At 46.2% G+C, this 20363-nt stretch overlaps 1 protein-coding gene across 1 annotated transcript in view; it reads right to left on the bottom strand.

Annotated features, from left to right (window-relative positions):
* UTP20 (UTP20 small subunit processome component) overlaps positions 1 to 20363 on the bottom strand; it is a 1390303-nt gene that overhangs the window by 229745 nt on the left and 1140195 nt on the right. The window contains exon 49 of the mRNA XM_069629877.1: positions 7166 to 7336. Coding sequence (XP_069485978.1) covers positions 7166 to 7336 — 171 coding nt within the window. The remainder of the gene's footprint in view (positions 1 to 7165; positions 7337 to 20363) is intronic.

Here is a 20363-nt window from a genome sequence, read left to right as displayed (position 1 = left end):
GGATAAGTCTTCCTCAAAGTTGCCTAGTGGTCCTGGTGGTCTATACACCAGAAGGACAGTTAGTGTGCTGTTATTAGAGATAGGTATTTTGGCCGAGAGAAATTCGCAAGATGTTATTTCTGGGTGAGGAGTAAGTCTTGCATCTAGTTTAGTTTTGACAATGATGGCCAGGCCACCTCCCCTGGAGTTGGGGCGATTGACTCTTAGTATATTGTAATTGTCAGGTACGGCAATCATGAGTGCAGGACCTGCGGCATCATGGAGCCAGGTCTCAGTGATTGCGAGGAGATCTAAGTTGTCCATAGCAAGTGTGTCGGCAATCTCAGTGCTGTGTGCTATAAGGGACCTCGCATTGATGAGGGCTCCTGATAAGGTGGACGTTGTGGTTTTATCTTGGGTTAGTCTAGGATTGGGGGCGTTAGGCCTCTTCTGGTTATAGAAGGGGTCAATTTGTGTTTTATGGCATCTTTCTGCCACTAAAGCAAGAAGGTTAGGGTCGAGTGCAGTTGGGGTTGAAGTCGAGCCTAGTGGTTTAGTTCTTTTATTTTGAGGTGATAAAGGCATGGCAGTCTCGCTCTGAGTCGACTGTTTCTCTCTTGCAAGTTGCAGGGTGTGGAATTGGTGTGGGCCATTGTTATGGTGATGGTTAGAAGAGTCCAGAGTAGGGTACATATTATATATATTAGGCAGGTTTTAGAAGTGTACATATTGGGAAACAGGTAGAAGAGGGCATCTAAATTTGGTAAAGCCAGCAAAGACTAGGATGCAAACAGCAGAGTATGCCTAACCTATCAGCGACTAAAATGCATACACCCGGGGATACCTAGATTTGACAGTCCTATCAGCGATTAAAATGCATACACCCGGGGATACCTAGATTTGACAGTCCTATCAGCGACTAAAATGCATACACCCGGGGATACCTAGATTTGACAGTCCTATCAGCGATTAAAATGCATACACCCGGGGATACCTAGATTTGACAGTCCTATCAGCGACTAAAATGCATACACCCGGGGATACCTAGATTTGACAGCCCTATCAGCGACTAAAATGCATACATCAGTGATCAACTAGGTTTGACGGTCTCAGCAGTGACTGAGATGCAGGAAGCCGAGTATAACTAACTATGACAGTCCTATCGGCGACTGGAGTGCATACAGTGGGGACATTAGATTTAGAACTATCAGTTTGGCCTATAGTATGGTTGACACAAGTTTGGCCTATAGTATGGTTGACACAAGCATATGCAACTGTGGGCAAAATGGTACGGCTATGGGAATGTAATCTGGTGATACTTCGTAACTCTGCATTTCTAGGCTAGGTGGGCGCAAGTAGAGACCAGGCAGTTATGGACTGGTCCGTTAAGAGTACAGTGGTATCATAGTAAGCAAGACCCTATGTGATTATATTAATGCCGAACATGTGGCGGTGCAGATATGGCAAGAGGGTACATTTACAGTACATTAGCATGTGAGTGGTCATCTGCATATCACATTGCACTAGATAGTACGTACCAATAGTTTGTCTATGTAGCCATCACATTCAGATGCACTCTATGGTATTCAATGAATGCAGGGTTTAAGTCAATGACGGTTCACCGTGACTCTAGTAACACAATTGTGCGGGCCAGAGTAAGCTTTCTCAGCCGATAGTAACAGTAAGCTTAGCGGCTTTGTTGCGGCGTGTAGATCAGGTGAGGGGTTCAGGATGGGTAATAAATCAGGGCAGTGAGCCGGAAACATAAAGAAGTGAACTTACATAACTTCGTGAACAAGGTCGGGCAGGGGGTCTGGCCGACGCCGCATACGGCCGCGGACAGACGCAGACAGGCCCTTTGAAGTCGCGGCCCTTTCGAAAGGAGCGCCCGGCTTCCGCCTCTGGTTTAGGGTGCGGGGCTAAGATTGGCATGCGGCCAATCAGCTGTTCGGCAGGGGAGTAGGCTCAGGTGCTCGTCATGGGCATCATGGCGGCCATCTTCAAATGGCTTATGCCGTAGACTTCAAGATACGGTCAGCAGCACATCAATAGGGAAAGAGAAACGAAGTAAAGAGGCATTGGTGCCTACTTCGAATGCTGGTGCTCGGATGCACCCGGGATACCAAGGCTGCATGGATGTGAACACATACCTTCTGAATAGTGCCACGAGGTGGGGGGGGGGCTCCTGCCCAGCCCAGGATGGCTGTACGAATGATCGAGCAGACGCAGACAAGCCCTTTGAAGTCACGGCCCTTTGAAAGGAGCACTCGGCTTCCGCCTCCGGTTTAGGGTGCGGGGCTAAGATTGGCTTGTGGCCAATCAGCTGTTCAGCAGGGGAGCAGGCTCAGGTGCTCGTCGTGGGCGTCATGGCGGCCATCTTCAAATGGCTAATGCCGTAGACTTCAAGATACGGTCAGCAGCACATCAATAGGGAAAGAGAAACGAAGTAAAGAGGCATTTGTGCCTACTTCGAATGCTGGTGCTCGGATGCACCCGGGATACCAAGGATGCACGGATGTGCACACATACCTTCTGAATAGTGCCACGAGGTGGGGAGGGCTCCAGCCCAGGATGGCTGTAGGAATGTAATTTGTGGTTACAATTGCAACATGTCCAAGATGGGCTGGTGGCAGTGGATATTTATCTATGTTTTTGAATGTGTAGTCGTGCACCTTTGTATTTTAGCGCATTATGCCATAAAGAGTACCATACACTCCAAAATGCATGTTCCATGAAATTTTCTTTTCCCCTGTCCTTTGGTCTTTTTGTATTTTTACCTTCTTCCTCCCGACTCGGGTCCGGAAAGCCCTTTCCACCAATGTGCCAGTCTATGTGTGTTAGCGAGATTTCTTTTTGGAGGCCACCATGTTAAGGTGAACAGGGAGATGCAGAGGTTAGCTAGACCCAATCAAGGTGAGGATGCAGAGCGGAAAGGCCTTATGTCAGGGAGGGTGCGAGAGTGGCCTTGGGCTACAATGCGCCCACACAGATGAACACCAGTAATTCCAGTTAGGCGGCAAGTATACACAAATACAATTATTTATAAGGCCTTTAGTTTACACACTAAGCACATAAACATTCTAGGTGACCAGTGCAACACATGTGAGTAGTCAGATGCATAAAAAGAGAACTCTTTAGCATCAACACAAACAAGCTCCCACAATCTTGTAAAGCCCAAAACTCGTATGGTTTGGGGCCTTGTTCCCAAAGGTCACAAGTTGCAAAGCATATACTCCTTTGGGTAACTTTATATAGACATTGGCAGTGCCAGTGGCTGTGATTATTAAAGGGTTATCCAAGTTAGATAAAAGTTCAAGTAAAGTTCAGGTAAGTACTGTGGAGGATCAGAAGAAGGATGCAGACTCTTTAAGGGCATAGTTACTCCATGTTTTATTAGATAATAAATGTAAAGGCATAGCTATCCCTATAGCTATGGGGATTCCCTGCCTAAAGGAATAACTACTAAAGTAGTCAATCGTCTTTATCAATGTCCAAAAGAATATGTCCACCGTCCAAACGCTACCTATCTGACCCTATCACTAATTCAACAAAACAAAAGGGCAGGAGAATGACTCCCTTATCCTGCTTCATGCTTTCCGAGCTTATCTTTTTAACAGATGATCTTTCCAGATGGTCACTCTTTATCAGTTCATAAAGTTTGTTAGGACAGTTTTTCTGAAGTCCAACTAAGGGCTTAGCAAAACCATACACCAGAGACAGTACAAAAGTGGTGAGAAGTGGAAGAGGGGGCAGTTAGTATGGTGTGAGCTGAGTGTGTGGTTTGTATGGTCTTTGGTGGCGGGATTAGCTTTTTTGGATTCTATTTTGGTTTGCGGGAGGGCTATTTTATTCGAAAGTGCTAGTTAGATTGATTGATATTTTATTTCTATTGCGCTCATACACAAGTGTTTCAGAGCGCGAACAGGCAGGGAAAGGGAACAGGGGAGAACAAAAACAACGATCTTACTAGGCCCAGTGACATTGAGAACGTGCAAGTGCAGGGTAGAGGGAGAAGGGGGAGAAGTGCATGGAAGGGTGAACATGGTACACTCCCCTGCCAGGAATCCTTCTAGGTTCTGCAGATCCCTCTGGTACACTCTCCTGCCATGAATCCTTCTAGGTTCTGCAGATCCCTTGGTATACTGTCCTATCAGGAATTAGAGGTAGAGGAGCAGAGTTCTATGTTATTGCACCAGGTTTTGTCCTTGATGCAATCATCAGTGGGGGGCATGGGAGACACTCCGCTGCCAGGAATACTTCTAGGTTCTGCAGATCCCCTGGTACACCCCTGCCAGGAATCCTAGGTTCTGCGGGTCCACTTGGTACACTCCCCTGCCCGGAATCCTTCTAGGTTCTGCAGGTCCCCCGGTATACCGACCTGCCAGGAATCCTAGGGTCTGCAGATCCCCTGGTATACTCCCCTGCCAGGAATTCTTCTAGATTCTGCAGATCCCGTGGTAGACTCCCATGCCAGGAATCCTTCTGGTTCTGGAGATCTCCTGTTATACTGCCCTGCCCGGAATCCTTCTAGGTTCTGCAGGTCCCCTGTTACATTCCCCTGCCAGGAATCCTTCTAGGTTCTGCAGGTTCCCTGGTACACTCCCCTGCCAGGAATCCTTCTAGGTTCTGCCGGTTCCCTGGTACACTCCCCTGCCAGGAATCCTAGCTTCTGCAGGTCCCTTGGTACATTCCGCTGCCAGGAATCTTTATAGGTTCTCCAGATCCCCTGGTACAATGCCATGCCAGGAATCCTTCTAGGTTCTGCAGATCCCCTGGTAAACTCCCCTGCCAGGAATCCTTCTAGGTTCTGCAGATCCCCTGGTATACTGCCCTGCAAGGAATCCTTCTTGGTTCTGCAGATCACCTGGTACACTCCCCTGCCAGGAATCCTTCTTGGTTCTGCAGATCACCTGGTACACTCCCCTGCCAGGAATCCTTCTAGGTTTTGCAGATCCCCTGGTACACTCCCTTTGCTGTTGCAATACTGAGTTCAATAGTAGACCTTGTAGCTTCAGGTTAGCAAATCATTCATCAACCAACATTTACTTAATAGCAATACTGCTAGGTTAATAACTTTGTGGAGGCCTACAATTTACAAGTCCAACCCTATCTGGGGAATGAGTGTACCAAAGGTCAGATGGGGACACTGGGGTACCAGTGACCTGTGGTCAGAAGAGCAGAGGAAGGCAGATGCTGTCAAAGTTATAAGTTCACAGAAGATGCATTTTCGTAGCAAGTAAGTAATGGAATAGGATTCAAAGGATTCAGGGGGGCTAGGTAGGCCACCTGAAGGATTTCTGCCTCTGGGACAAAATGTCCTAAGGCATGGGAGAACACAGTTGGGTCGTCCACCCCAACGTGACTCAACAAGCTCAGGAGGAGCGAACAACAACACAACTGCCCAGGTAAGTACCCGGGAGTGATACAGTACCTTCTTCAGGGAAGAACAGTGATGTCACCAGCTGGTCTCCAAGGTGAGGCAGCAGCAGCTCTGGTTCAGGATTCTGGCCTTGATGGCTGAAAAATGAACTTTTGGCAGGAGCAGGCGGTCCTGCCCAGTCACAGTGATGCACAGTAGATGATCTTCACAGCACTTGGTTGTGGAGGCTCCAAACAGGCTTTGTAGCAGCAACGGTTGTCACCTGGCAGACCATCTTCATTCTCTCGGGCCACAACTCAGCTGAAGGGACATCTACAATCGGGATGGAGTTTTCTGTAGGCTCAGACAGATGCCTGCAAGTTTGCAGCTGGAACTGCGCTTGACGAGACGATGTACCACAGCAATGCCAGAGATCCCAGGGTATTCAGAGATAGCAGTCCTGGAAGGTCACAGTTCATCGTGGATGGCTCAAACTGTAGTTGGCCTCGAGTTATGCCCAACAGTCCAAGGCAGGAAGTCGTCCAGTTTGGATCTTTCTGTCGCGCAGAAGAAAGGGGTGGAGCTGCAGCGGTCACTCAGTCGGCTCTGGCGGTTGCTGGAGGTAGTTGCAGGCGTCATCCTTCTTTCTTCTTCTTCACAATGGATCTTCCAGTGGTTGGTTCTAGATTCTGCATCAAGACCCACGCCTTATATGCAGGAACCCAGCCAATCGCTACGTTCAAACTTTGGGCGATAGCTGTCCGAAGGGGACAGCCAGGCACCCAGACACAACAGGATCCAAGCAGACACACTGGAGGACAAAGGCCTAAGGAGTTTCAGTGACCTCCCAGTTTTCTGTTCTCCCAGACACAGTGGTGCCTTCAGGTGGGCTTCCCAATAGGAGCCAGGCAAAGACAAAGGAATGAGCAGGACTCCCCCCCCCCCCACCCATATTGGCAGAAGAATGCTCAGGAAAGGATAATCCATTGTGAGTTGGCGAAAAAAGAAGACCGGCACCATTTTAGGTCAATGGTGTGCCACGCGTCCCTTACTGCAGCTGCAAATAGAGGCTGCAATGTAAGTTTCACAAAATCTGTAGAAAATCACCCAATGCCACCAGTCACTCAGATGGACTTGTCACTGTAACTAGAAAGTTACAGGAGAAGTGAGAAAAGTGATACGTGTTACTTCAGCACTCCACATGTGTGCTGATCTCACAAAATAAAAGCATAGGTAGGATACAATATATGCCTGTATCCTGGTAACAGTATGTTATCACAGGAAAATAAAGGAAAACCAACGCAACACTGCACAGAAGGTGCTGCATGCTTCAGTAGGAAACTACAGATGCCATAAAATGATGGAGGAAAGCAGACTCCATCAAAAGGAACCAAAAACGGTTCTCAGACTCACAGGAAAAGGGTTCCCACTGATTCAGGAGAGCCAGACAAAAATCGAATGGCCCAGTAAAAAATGCTGGGGTACTCCCCTAGTGGGGAGAATTACAGACAAGATGAAATTTCGACCCAACAATTAGTGATTAGCAGTGTAGAAAGGGAAAGCAGAAATAGCGGAAACAGACAAAATGGAGAAGTTCAACCCGCTGAGTCAGGAGACTACCGCGGAGAGTAAACAGCATTTTTGTGGTAACTCCCACCTTTGGGGGCTAGAGGTGCCCCTTAAATGCCACACACATGCGTAATGAGATCTGGATGGACCTCATTGGAGGAAAATTGTCAGTGCATCCGTAAGAAAGGGCAGAAAATAGAGGGAACTCCCAAACTTAAGCAAAAGAGGATTAAAAAAAGAAATAAACCAAGAACTTACTTTGAAACAGTTGACTACAAGGTGGAAATTCTGCCCCTTGGCCGCTCCTGCCTTGGCATATTCCTTCAGTAGAACAAAAAGCTGCCTGGTCAAATGCTCGGTGTTGCTCTCAATGGAGGGCAGGGGAAACTTTAACATCCACAGCAGGGCCTGTAAAGAGCCAGTGATCACCTAGAAAAAAAAAATAAACAAAATATTCAATTTAATACACAAGGAAAGCAAAGATGTACTTTTACACAGATATAAAACAAACATTGTAGACTTCACTTGTCACAAGAGCACAATAATTTCTATCAATGCATTTTAACTTCACTCGCTGTGGTTAGCGCTCATTCTCCTTTGTGACAGCAGTCAGTTTCCACCACAGCTGAAAATGATAGACATTGTGAGAACAGCGTAAGGAGGGTTCAAATTACCGTTTTTTGGCATTACAAAACCGTCTAGAAAAGCCCTGATGGACCCCCTCTCAGTATAGACTGCAAAAGAGCTAAGTGTTTCAATTAATTTCTGCATAATATAATGCTCATTGCTCCGGGAAGCAATCAGTATTTAAAGGTATTGCATTCCTGTGCTTATTTTATTGATGTCACAGTAGGCATCAGGATAAACAATTGCAGAAATAATTGTTTTAATGCCATGGCAACAAAGAACCTTCTCAACACTACTTTGAACAGAGGCTCTCAGTTGAGTGATGTAGGTTTAAGAAACAGCATGGGGCTGAGGTGACCCTTACTTTAGCATCAAAACATTAGCATCCCTTGAAAGAGGACCATCTGGAACCAGTATCTACTGGTTTTGTATGCTGGGTTGATGGGCCTGGAAGAAATGGAAGCAGCATAGAGGGGGCTGCAATTTTTCTTTTTCTTCTTCCTTTAGAAAAGGGTGCACAAAAGTTATGATGGATGTTAGGAAATATTTTCTTTTTGCAACTATCCCTCCATAGAAGCCTGTGGAACCCCATTCTTTTTGTTCAGTTTGATCCTGCCGTGACTTTTTGAAGGAAAGTAAAGCCTTCAGCTTCACTTCTCTTGACCTTTGCTAATTTATAAGGGAAAACTGACCAGTCCTTCAGACTATCAGTACCAGGAAACTGCGTTTCCCTTTTTAATTCTTCGGATACTTTTGTATCACCCTAGCTTTTTACACTTACGATTTTGGTTACTTTTATATGTGCCTAAAGACAAGATGGTGGAAGCAGTTCAATTTATACAGTTTTTGCATTATTCTTGGTGTACAAATTTATCACGTATGGCTACTAAACAAGCCTTGCCAGGTCAGGGAATCCCTTAAAAAGGTCATACACTTGCCTGGGAAAGATAGTGTGTGGTATGTGGCATCCCAGGAAGCGGGGACTGTCTAGTCCTAGTAAACATACTTGGTGCAAGAAGGTCTCATTGTAGGGCAAATGTGAAACCAGTAGTTGTCCCTGATTGGACAACTACTGGCTGTTTGAACGGTGCAGACGCTTACCATTGATATGTTATGTACTTTAGCCATGCTTAGGGTTGAGCGATAACTCAAGCTGTGTATTCTTTAGGCATGATGACATGTATAGACTAAAATGCATTGAAATGAATTCATGCAAAGAGCAATCACCAGTTATGAACATTTATGTTCAATTTGAATGTCTGGGCTTTGAACCAGCCTAATCAGTTGTTGTGGAACCAACAGGTACACTAGAATAGCATTACTACTGGGCTACACTCCAATGGTCTGGGATGTGTTCCAATTATTCCTTTAAGCAATAGAACCTGAGGAGGGGGGCATTACCAGTATGGGAATGCCTCCGGGGTGATAGCTAGACGGGTAAAACTGCCCCCAAGGATTCTATCGCTATTAGTACCCCGGCGAGTCTTACCAGGGTACTAATAGAATTTTTTCTCGAGTTGTGGAACAGCGTTGAAACCGTTTCCCAGCTCAAGACAAAAACAAATCTATATACGCCAGGGATGGAGCAGAAGGGACTACACTTAGTCCCCTTCTCCCTTTCCATGGTGGCCATTAAAAAACGGAAAAAAGTAAACAGACAAAATGGCCACCATCGAACGGGAGAAGGGACTACACTTAGTACCTTTTCCCTTTCCATGGTGGCCAGAGGGAAAAAAGAAAGGAACTCTGTGGGACTTGCACTCCCAACAGAGCACAATAGGGGAGTCTTTCCCTGAAGGGTAACAACCCGGCGAGGTCCAATCAGATTATTTGAAACGATCTGATTGTCCCTCTCTGGGTACTAATTTGTTTTAGTAAATACTTCTGAATGTATCCTTTAGAAATAACAAATTCCTAAAAGACAAGGCTTCTAGGCTAGGCTGGACGTGAGGGGCACTGTTGACTGAAAGGGTTAGAGATAATTCAGCTTCATGCTTTGGCATGGTACCATTAAGGAGGAGTCGGCCTCTAGCCTTGGGTAAACAACCGCTCTGATGCTATAATGGGCTGGCCTCTGGTGGGGGCAGTCAGAGCTGTTTGTGATCCTGGACTAGGCACGGCTGCAGGCAGGAGGGGAGAGCTGAAGGACCCGGGAGCAGGCTGGAACCACTCTCTCCATGAAAGTGTAACGCTCACCTGATTCCCGCAGAGGCGCCGTTCTTGACTGGGTGAATGCCGTGTCTTCAAAGGTGATGTGTAACACACGGTTGGCTCTTTGGGCTGGACCTCTGTGCACTGTATGTCTGACTCGAAGAGTAAGATGTCTGCAGATAGAAAATATGGGATTAATGAACTGGGGTTATTGGGTGCCTCTCTCCTCTTCCCTTTCTCTTCTCCTGTAGAACCCCAAAGGTTAACACCCTCACCTTAGGTAAGTGAACGCCGAGCTCTCCATCTGCCTCGGGGCAGGGTGCCGTAACCAGTTTCTTCACTGGATAAGGGTGCAGGCCTCTTGACCTCAGAGGACTGCTGTCCGTCGTTAACTGCACGAACGATAAGTTCTGGGCACTTCAAATGTCTTAAAAGTCTTTTGTAATGATATCTCTTGTTTTGCAGGGTTCCGGCGATGGCGGATGGCGGGCTGATGAGAGTTGAGGATCGAACCCGCGTGAGGAATAGAAGCGCCTGGAAGCACGTAAGTAAGCGCTTGTAGCCTGCTTCACGATGCGCACTAACTGTCCCTTTTATCTTGCAGGTACAAGTTCAGAGCTTTAGAGAAGCTGAAGGGTGCTGGAATACCCACTGGATTCGGCGTGGGAAGGAGTAATGGCACGTGAGTAATAAAGTTGCCCAATGTCTTTAAACGCACCTTCTTTTGTCTTTCAGATGCAGGATGCAGCGCCGAAGGCCTCCGGAGCGTGCGAAGAGCTGGTAAGCTTTTGTCTTTCAGATGCCGGAATGCAGTGCGAAGACCTCCGGAGCATGCGAAGAGTAGGTAAGCCTTTGTCTTTCAGATGACGGAATGCAGCGCGAGGCGTTGGTGACAGCCGATGGACCAGGTAAGAGATGCGCTGCCACTGAAGACCGTAGTGCTAACCTGTTCTTTCTTTGTCTTTACAGGTGCTGCTGAAGACTGGATTCCAGGATGGTAAGCCTTTGTTCCCTTAGGCCCAGGATCAGAAGCAGAAGACACGATGAGAGTTCTGCTGCAGAGAATGCAGAATAACGCAAAGCAAGATTCATCCATCGGGTGTGGTTTAAATAGCCTCCTGTAGTGCTTAGGTGTCTCCTTCCAGAGCTACGCCTAAAAAAAGAGTTCCTGCTTTCCAGAAGAGTTCCAGTGTTCTGAACCTAGGGAGTGGCTCCTGCCCCACCCAACAGGAAAAGTAGTCCCAAACAGAAGAGGATCAGGGGTTCAACTGGCAGGTAAGTAAGCAGCATGGTCTGCTGCAGGTAAGTCCACCCAAGCATTATGAGCCCGGCGCTTCCAGCGCTAGGACTGGGCATCTTTATGAGCCTGGTGCCACTGGCGCCAGGACAAGGTCCAAAAGGTCCCAATTGGGACTGGCTGGCACTCGGAACCGGGGTTATGGGTCTGCTTCCAAGGGAGTCGGGCAAGTCCTGATCTTTTGGAAGCAGAGATCATGACAGCAAGCCTATGGAAAGAGGACAGGGGATCATCCCTTCATTTTTCTACTTGGATTTTGAAGCATCTGAACTTGCTTGTTTAGGCTCAAGAGACACAAAAGGCTTCTCTTTTTGATTTTTCAGAAGAACTACTATTTTGCACTTGGCTGCATAGGGAAGTGTTCCTGCATATGGCATTCAGCTCAACACTCATGGACATATTTCATTCATAATTGGCTGGTGCTTGCATCATGGTCAATTATAATTGACACTACACCTTTTAGGGCATTTCTATTCTTTTTGCTGCTTTTTGCTAAGATACTATGGTGATTTGTATGGGTGTTTTTCCCAATTGGATTTGATATTTTTGGGATTTTACTAGGATTGGACAGACCACAAGCCTTCATCCAGGCTCCAGGCATCCAGTCCCCAGCTCTCTTCTCCCTACCTTTGGAAGACGGTAGTGAGTATGAGGGCCTGTTTTGCCGATTTGTAATATCACATTGGGAAAGAAGAGAGGTATTGGAAAGACAGTTCATTTCATGAGGTTGTCTACCGAGAATGTATGAGGTAGTCAGTTGCCTTTAAAGTAGCTATTATGCTTCTGAGATGGTTAACTGGTCTTGTGTAAATATAGCTCTATATAGATCTATCAGCTGCTTTTGACCTGGTAGATCACCAAACACTCACCACCCACCTCACCCATGCAGCCCATTTCTCTAATCAAGCAGCATCCTGGATCACTTCCTTCCTTGAAGGAAGAGCCATGAAGGTCTACTCCGACACAGCTAACGCAGATCCTACCACTATAAACTGCGGTGTCCCCCAAGGATCTTGTACAGCCCCCACCCTCTATAACCTCTTCACAAAACCCCTCTTCGACCTACTTGACTCCATGGGTGTTGCATATACAAACTATGCAGACGACACTCAAGTACTTTTACTCCTATCTGGACTCTATCACCAAGACGCCACGGCACTTCACAACATCTATGCCGCTATCCAAGCTTGTATGGCAATCAATGGCCTCTGTCTTAACGGGGAGAAGACTGAAATTCTCATCCTGGGCCAGTCAACACATTATCTAAACTAAGCCCCCAATACAACAACTTCAACATAGAGAACTCAACCATCTCCGTATCATCCTCCGTCAAGACTCTAGGTGTTCACATTGATTTAAATTTATCGATGACCAAACAAGTCAGCACCATAGCCTCTGCATCAGAGTTCAGCACCAAACCTATCAATGCCATTAAACCCTACCTATCCACCCCTAACCGCTTGGCCCTAGCTAGAGCAACTATAAGAGCCAAACTCGATTATTGCAACGCCCTTCTAGCTGGCACCTCCGCCAAAAACATTCACAGACTGCAAACCACACAAAACAATGCCCTCAGAGCCGCCATGAGCATCCCTAGAAGAGACCATATATCCCACGCTAGACGTGAAGCCCGGTGGCTCCAGGTCAAAGACCGTATTACTCTGAACATCCTCACCATCACCATCACTCACAGGTGTATCAACAAAACCGCTCCAGCATACCTATCTGAAGCAATATCAAGGACCACATCCACTCGCCCCACCAGAGCTCAGTACACCAACCAGCTACACATAACACGCATAAAGAGCCACAGCAGGTGGTCTAGGCTTCTCCTATATTGCACCAAAACTCTGGAACTCACTCCCTGCCACCTTTAGAGCTGAAACTTCCATCTCCGTCTTCCGCAACAACCTCAAGGCCACTCTCCTCAACTAGCAAGTGGAGGACTGCCTCCTCCACTTCTGCCATGTATATTGTAATATAACACAAAATGTAATATAACTATATTGTAACCTGTGTATATATTGCTAATGACCATGTAACTAAGTAACTAAGCTTTGTACTGTAACAAGTGCCACGATGTCCTCCGATGTCCTCTGGCTGTTGTGCGCTATATAAATATGAATAAAACAAAACAAAACAAATAGAGGCAATGCCAATGATAGCTGCATATTCATTTATAACTTTTTGCAATCTGAGTGTGTTATGTGCGTTACCAATAAAAGTAGTGTTTCTGTATTACTTATTTCTCATAAGAAAAAGAATTGCACTATACGGGAGAGTGTGAGAGCATCGAGTGTACATTATTGAGAATCAAGTCAGAGGAATTTGAGCATATTTATTAAGTGAGGGGATCTATTTGAAGTACTGTATGTTGGCATACTCTCTAGCATGCATGTTTTGAGAAGGAAAGGGTTAGTAGAAGGTTTGAGCAGTGGACAATCAATAAAATACATGACATTTTTAATAGATTTCATTACGTTTATAGTATATACATCTCCATATTCACGACATTCAGTGAGGACATGTTGAGCTGTCTCCATTTTACCAGCCAGCCCACAAAAGCGGCAGGTTCGGTCTACTTTTGGAATGCCCAGTTCGGGGCCAATTGCCACCAGAACTGGCAGTTTATTCATACGTTAGAGTAGCAGAAACCTGGGCAGATAATCAGATAACCCTGCGGGGCCCTATATTCATACACCAACTGTTCCACAAAGCGGTAGGTCTTGACACTAGATAAGTGTGTAAAATTTGACATCAAGTCCCATTCATCTAATTTACGAGTCATTTTATATTTGAGTTTAGCAGGACTGTCCTCCCAATTAGGATGCCACCCATTTGTCTCAAGTGTTTTTGCTACCACTTTAGCCATATTTTGGTTGTAAGGTGGACCTGGTTGCCTTCCCAACAGTTGCAACAAGGGGAAAATAGGATCCTTCCTGGATTTCAGATATAACAGGGCCTTTCTTTTAAGGGCCATGGTAGATAATATCAGGCCCAGTTCCAAGTGTTTAGGTTCAATGGGCACACTGGGCCCTATGCCCAAAACTTTCCGCCAATTTTTGCCCTCAATGATGTTCAGCCAACCAAAATCGACCATACTTATAGATTCCAATCCATGTAATATTGAGGAGAATTTCTTTTTTATACAGGGCCAAATTCGCCCAGTAGCTGTACCCAGAAGCAGCCTCGAAACACCTGCATATCATATTTGTCAAAGCCATAGCCTTCCGTTCTTTGGAGTCAATTATATTTTGGTAGCTACCATTATAGGTGATGTCCAGACCCAGGATTTAAAGGAATGCACATGCTTAATGAGGTGTCCTTCAATAAACATGCTAGGGGCCGTCAGCCACCTATAAGAAAAGTGCATTACCTTAGCCTTGCTGAAATGAAGCACTACACATGAATCATGATCGCAAGCAAAATTATTTAAAACCTGCAGGGCTCTTTCTAGTCCCAAAAAGGCATAGTCAAAGAGGACTAAATCATCTGGCTATCAACCTTACCCCCCAATATTATTGGAGGGCAAGTTTTAGCCCGGGCCATCTTACTCGCCATGTCTGCAATGTAAATATTGAACAACAGAGCAGTGAGAGTGCAGCCTTGTTTCAGACCGCGGCCAGTTTCTACGGGCGAGGTCATCGCTCCATTGCTGTCCAATGTCACCTGCACAGAGGTGTTTTCATGCAGGCCACGTATCACTGCCAATAAATCACTGGGCCAGCCCTGGGCTTCCATCTTACACCAAAGTCTGTTGCCATTTAATGTATCAAAGGCGGCTTTGAAATCATTCATAATCATGGCCAGATGCAAGATGGGTTGCCCCGCCGTATTTGCAGTTTATATCAGAGTGTCCAGTAGCCATATGCAGTGGGCGGTGCCCGAGCCCGCTCTGAAGCCCATTTGGAAGTTGCCAAGAATGTTATTTGAGGCAACCCAAGCTTCCAGCCTGTCCAACAGCAATGAGGCAAAAATGTTGCCTGTTTTCCAGCATTGCCAGTGGCTTAGATCTTTCTCCACTTTTATATATAGGCGCTAGAAGAGACCTACACCAGGAGCTAGGAATCCGCCCTTCCTCACAAACTTTAGTATATAGGGAGGACAGGCGATTATCCCAGAATACACGGTGCACCTCTTATCACCGAATTGGGAAGTCCGTTTGGACCAGGTACAAGACATTAGTAAATCAGTCCTGTGTGGATGAGAAAGTGGCTACCTACTGCAGGGGTTTGTTGGCCACTCTCTCTTCTGATGCACAGTGACAGGTATATGGTTTTCTCCACCTCTAATCCTAGCACAGCTCCTACTGGGGAAAGGGGGGGGTCTAGGAAACTCCCCTTTGGGAGGAGGAAATGCTCTGCATGGTAGAGGTGTTAAGATTCACGTCATTTGTCGTCCCTGGGTGGGCTACACAGCTTAAACCATCCTACAGCTACTGAAGAGGGGCTAAGTGGGTTGCTACATGCCTGGCGATACAAAGCTTTACAAACAGATATTAAAAACACTCTAGTGAAGAGCAACGTGTATTTTAAGCAGACAATCTTACAATAGATTTCAAGTTAAGAGATACTGGAATGGCTAACCAACATATTGATGTCCCTGTAGCTGTAGATTACCAAGCAGTAACCAGTGTGAGAAACATGATGGTATAACTCACGTCTAGACCCCCTGGATCCTCTGCGCAGGTGGCCAGGGCCAGGGAAAGGCCATCGCTATTGGATCCCGACCCTGGAGGGCGGAGAAGCGAGGGAGGATCACCTGGATGGAGGATCTTTGGGGAGAGGGGTGCCCTTGGGCGAAACATGGTATCCCCCTTCCCCTAGTGACAGCCAACCCTTACCAATCCTTTATAGGCTATTGCAAGCCAGCTCCCCTAATTTCTCTACAATTGACACTTGACAGTACTGTGACGAAGAAGAGGCAACTAGGAGTAATGAAAACTATGCTCTTTTACCACTCTACTATTGTGAAGACAAAGATGCCTGCTAACAGTAGTGAAAGTCAGGCAGGGCTGAATAATCATTCACACATGCAGTCGGTCGGGGGGCAGCAGGTGTATAAATGGAAACCCGACACAGTGGCAAGGGGTACCAGCCAGAGAAGGACCAGCAGGCTGGTGCGGGCAGCAGAGGACCATTCAGCATGGTGTGGGAGTGGACTCCCTGAAGCAGACGGAGAAAGGTGAATAGAGCCGTGCTGGAAGACTGCCCTGTTCCTTTCTATTCAAAGTGCTCATTCCGCTGTGGTGGAGGACCACACCAGGAGTGTCTGAGGGGCAGAAACTGGAGCCACCGATTCTAGAGGAAGAAGGCTGTGTGATCTGCGCTGCATCACAAACATCCTAAGTGTTAGTGCCACTGCAAAAAGTTTAAGACTACATGTGTTGGCAGTAAACCCAATTGATAGCAGTCTGTACCACCCAGATTTACCTGGTAGCTGTGGCTGAGCAGTCAGACTTCTCTCAAGAAGAGTCAGGCAGTATATAGAGTATACACAATAGGTACAGAGATACAGTAGCACAAGCAAACACTGACCAGAGCTTGGGTATAAAAGTATATAATTATTTATTTAAAAACACACTTGTAAAAATACACCGGCACTAATATGTCAAGCAAGTTCAAACAAAGTCACTAGAAATATATACACCTCCCTGATTAATTATTCGACAAGTCTTAGGAAAAGAACACCACTTATTATCAATACAGGGGTGAGCGCTTAACCAAGATGGCACTCCAATAATTATTTAAAAAGGGAGGGAAAAGGCAGAAATAGGAAAAACACACGATACCAACACTTTTAAAAGAACCACAGCAAGTCAAGAAAGAAGAAAGGCAGAGTCTACTGTAAAGCAAGAAAGTCCATAGGCCAGGCCCACTCCTGGAGAGAGCAAGGCGGAATATGCCCAAGATCACACAGTTGAAGTACACTTTAAAAGTCTTTGCAGATAGTTCAAAGGAGTTGGATCAGTTCAGAAAAGTTAGTTAACAGGTCCCAGGTCACCCCAGGATAGAGAGTCAAGGATTTACGGGACACCTTGAACAGTCTGTTGCAAGGGAGACCAGGCGGGACACAGTACCTGAAATGGTGAGAAAGCTCCAGCGGGGCCAGTTGTTCCTGGCAGCGGGTGCAAGTCAGTGCTCCGTCCAGGGGAAGAGAAAATCTCTAAGTGGAGGAAAGCTGGAGGTCGTTGCACTGCCAGGCAAGAAACCAGCCGCAGAGTTTCTCGGTTAAAATGTACTACCCTTTTATTCGTGGTAGTGGTGAAGCGTGGCTATCCGGCCGCCAGGGTACTTGGCACGGGCGATTAGACCGCGAGACGATCCAGGAAGGCGAATAGAGGGCGAACTGGTTAACCCCACCAGCTCAAAGGAAGAGGACTCTCCAGGATGAAGATCTTCTCTATCGTCGGGAAGTGGTGAGGTGGTTCAGCAGGGCTCCACCGGTGGTGTCGTCGTTGCAGGTCGGCTCAGCTTCTCCCTCTTCGGATTCTTTAGGTCCTGTGGCGACTTCTGAAGTTCCAGTCCCCAAAGCCCTGCTTTTATGCAGAAAACCCCCATTCATCAGTCCTAGCTGTCACTCAAACATACTAAGTGGTGAGCCGGGCGGCTCACCACTGGGCCAATCACACAAGAGTGCGACTTGAGTTGCCGAGCCAACTCAGTCCAGGGTGCCTATTCCCCCCCCCCACACATCCTGTAGACCCAGACAGAGTGGCACCACCTTTGGAGGCTTCTGTGCAGAAGCCTGCCAAAAGTGGAACAAAGGGCTCGACTTGGGTTGGAGTTACAGTGGCGAACACAAACGCCATTTTAAAACCAAGTCCTGGCAAAAAGACCCAACCGGAGAATAAATATTAAATAAATAACCCAGCGGTATCTTTAACATTGCACCAAAAAAGTGGTGCGTTTAAAATGAATGGGAAAATCCCACAGGAAATATTCTGACCCAGTGGCAATCGATATGCCCCGACCAGTACTTCCACAATATGATGGTTTGTACTGGTTCTGTTCACAATTTAAGACTAGTAAAGTCAATGGTGACTTTACATGCCCTGGGAGACAGTCGTCATGTCCCAGGGTATGGAGTCTATGTTTGGGGGTCACTATGACACCCCTGTGCTACTGCACTGAGGGTGCTGTGTAACACACATCCCAAAAACACATGAAGCCCTATGGAGTAAAAGACCCCATATCCCATAAAACACATTACAAAGTCAAAGGACATTCTCAAATCATGCCTAAGAGTGGGAGAAAAAATAAACCCCAAAAATCCAGCAAAGCTGCTGGGAGACTCACTAGGTTTGGGAAATTAGCCTATACAGAGAATTCTCCCTAACACTAAGCGATCAGTGTGTTTCTGGTGCTTGAGAAACCCGCTGCGTGTGTGTAAACTTAAGCATTTTATGAAATACATTGTATCAGAGTGGTCGCATGCGGTAGGAAGTACTTTTTCAAAGGTCTGCCAACAGTGAATAGCTTAATTAAAGTGGAACAAACATCTATATTTGTTAAGTATACAAGAAAGAGGAAGACTGTGTAACAGAGTAGTTGCGTCTAGCAAGGAACACGTTCTCAAAAGTCTCTGCACCCCCGAACTATCCAATTAAAGTAAAACAAACAGTTATATTTATCTACCATTAAAGAAAAAAAAGGGAATATCGTGCATCGTAGTGGTCATGTGTGAGGAGAAACACATTTTTGAAGGTATCCGCACATTGAATTATGTATTTAAAGTGAAACGAACAATTATTGAACTCCACATTAGGAGAAATGGAACCCTAAGCCAGATGATGAAGTATTGAACACCGAATTGAAGACTTTGCTGTTACAGAACTGAAGCTTTGCTACTAAACAGAATTAAACAGGTGAAATCCAAAGGAAGAAAGAAAGATTAAATCCGTACAAATCATCATAAATTGAAACAAATGTAATTATAAAACTAACCACTGTGTGCTGAAATATAATAAGACGTGACACGAACAGGCAAACCAACGACACTACAGCCCAATATACAGTGACATTCTTAAACTGTGGGAAAAATACAAAAGCTGAAAGGAAGCTGCGAGCTGAAAGAAGCTTGGGACTTTGTGTTTAACACTGTTTGCTTTTGGTTGTAGACATCCATACACATTGTTTAGTTATAGTTGCAAGGCCAAACACAGGTTTTAGACACAGACAGATTCCTAAATTGAACTCTCTGACTCAGACCTTCCTTAATTTTATTTAGGTAGGGAAATCACACCTTAGCAAAGGGAAAATTAGGCCTTTTTCCATCCTGACATTTAAGTTAATAAACTTGGTTGTTTTGTATTTGGAATATGTTTTCTGTGTTGTTCTTCATGATGCCTTCACACCAGATAGTTACATGAAGGGGGTGTTAGAGATGTTAACACCAATTCTACAGTGGCAGTGACTGTGCCTGGAGGATTTCCAGTGGAACCCCTTTTTATATATATGAAGACACCTAGGGGTCAGGTTTGAAACCCTATCTATTGGAAGGAATCTAGACCAAATACAGTATACACCCTATAGGTGTCCCGAGTTAGCTTTGCAGACGGTAGACCACCAGAAATGGTTTGACATATCCACCTACCAGGGCTAGGCATGACCCTTTTGCTATGGAATGGTTAACCATGGAACACATTCTTAGGTACCACCCAAATAGGGAGGCAGTTGATCCCTATACCAGGGAACACTATGCACTTCTGAGGATACACTTTGGCATTTTTCATGCTCTGAGGGCGGCACCAGTAGCAACTAGACCTGAATTAGTAGGGTAGGAAGGAGCACTTTCATTCCAGACCCTCAAAGCCTTACTGGGCACCTGCCCCACTAGGCCAGAGAAAATACTAAATGGTATTCCACTAGATTGAGCCAGCTTGAGGCTGCCTACCCTAGGACACTCCACTTGGGATGTAGGAAAGACTCTGTGAGGTAGAGGTGATAAGAATCACGCCAGAAGGCCTTGAGTTGCTTCCAGCTTGTATTTGGATCAGAGGAGGACTTCTGCAGCTATTCTTCAGAACTACGTTGGATCCAAGAATCCCTCAAAGAAGACCAGACTGTTGATGACCCGAAGAAGACTACCAAAGTGGCCCAGTATTCCCTCCCGTTGAAGCCCTTTTCCTCAGACTGATCTCGAAGACCCTCAGCGGTTCTTCAACCTTTGGATTAGTGGGATAAACAACTCTCAATGTCTACTCGAGGATCCAACCATCCAAAGCCTTCGAAAGTGTCACTGAACAGCTTCTGTGACCGCGACTAGAAAGAAGCCCATCATCGTCTGGAAACCGTGATTGTTGCTGGAACTCACCTTCCTCCATCCCGTGAAGTGTTCTAAGGGGGCCTGCATCAGTGGTTTCTGCCTTTCTTCGCCGAA

This window comes from Ambystoma mexicanum, chromosome 12 (assembly GCF_040938575.1).
Source record: "Ambystoma mexicanum isolate Mex_15411 chromosome 12, UKY_AmexF1_1, whole genome shotgun sequence".
Taxonomy (NCBI): domain Eukaryota; kingdom Metazoa; phylum Chordata; class Amphibia; order Caudata; family Ambystomatidae; genus Ambystoma; species Ambystoma mexicanum.
This window is presented reverse-complemented; position numbering and strand designations above follow the sequence as displayed.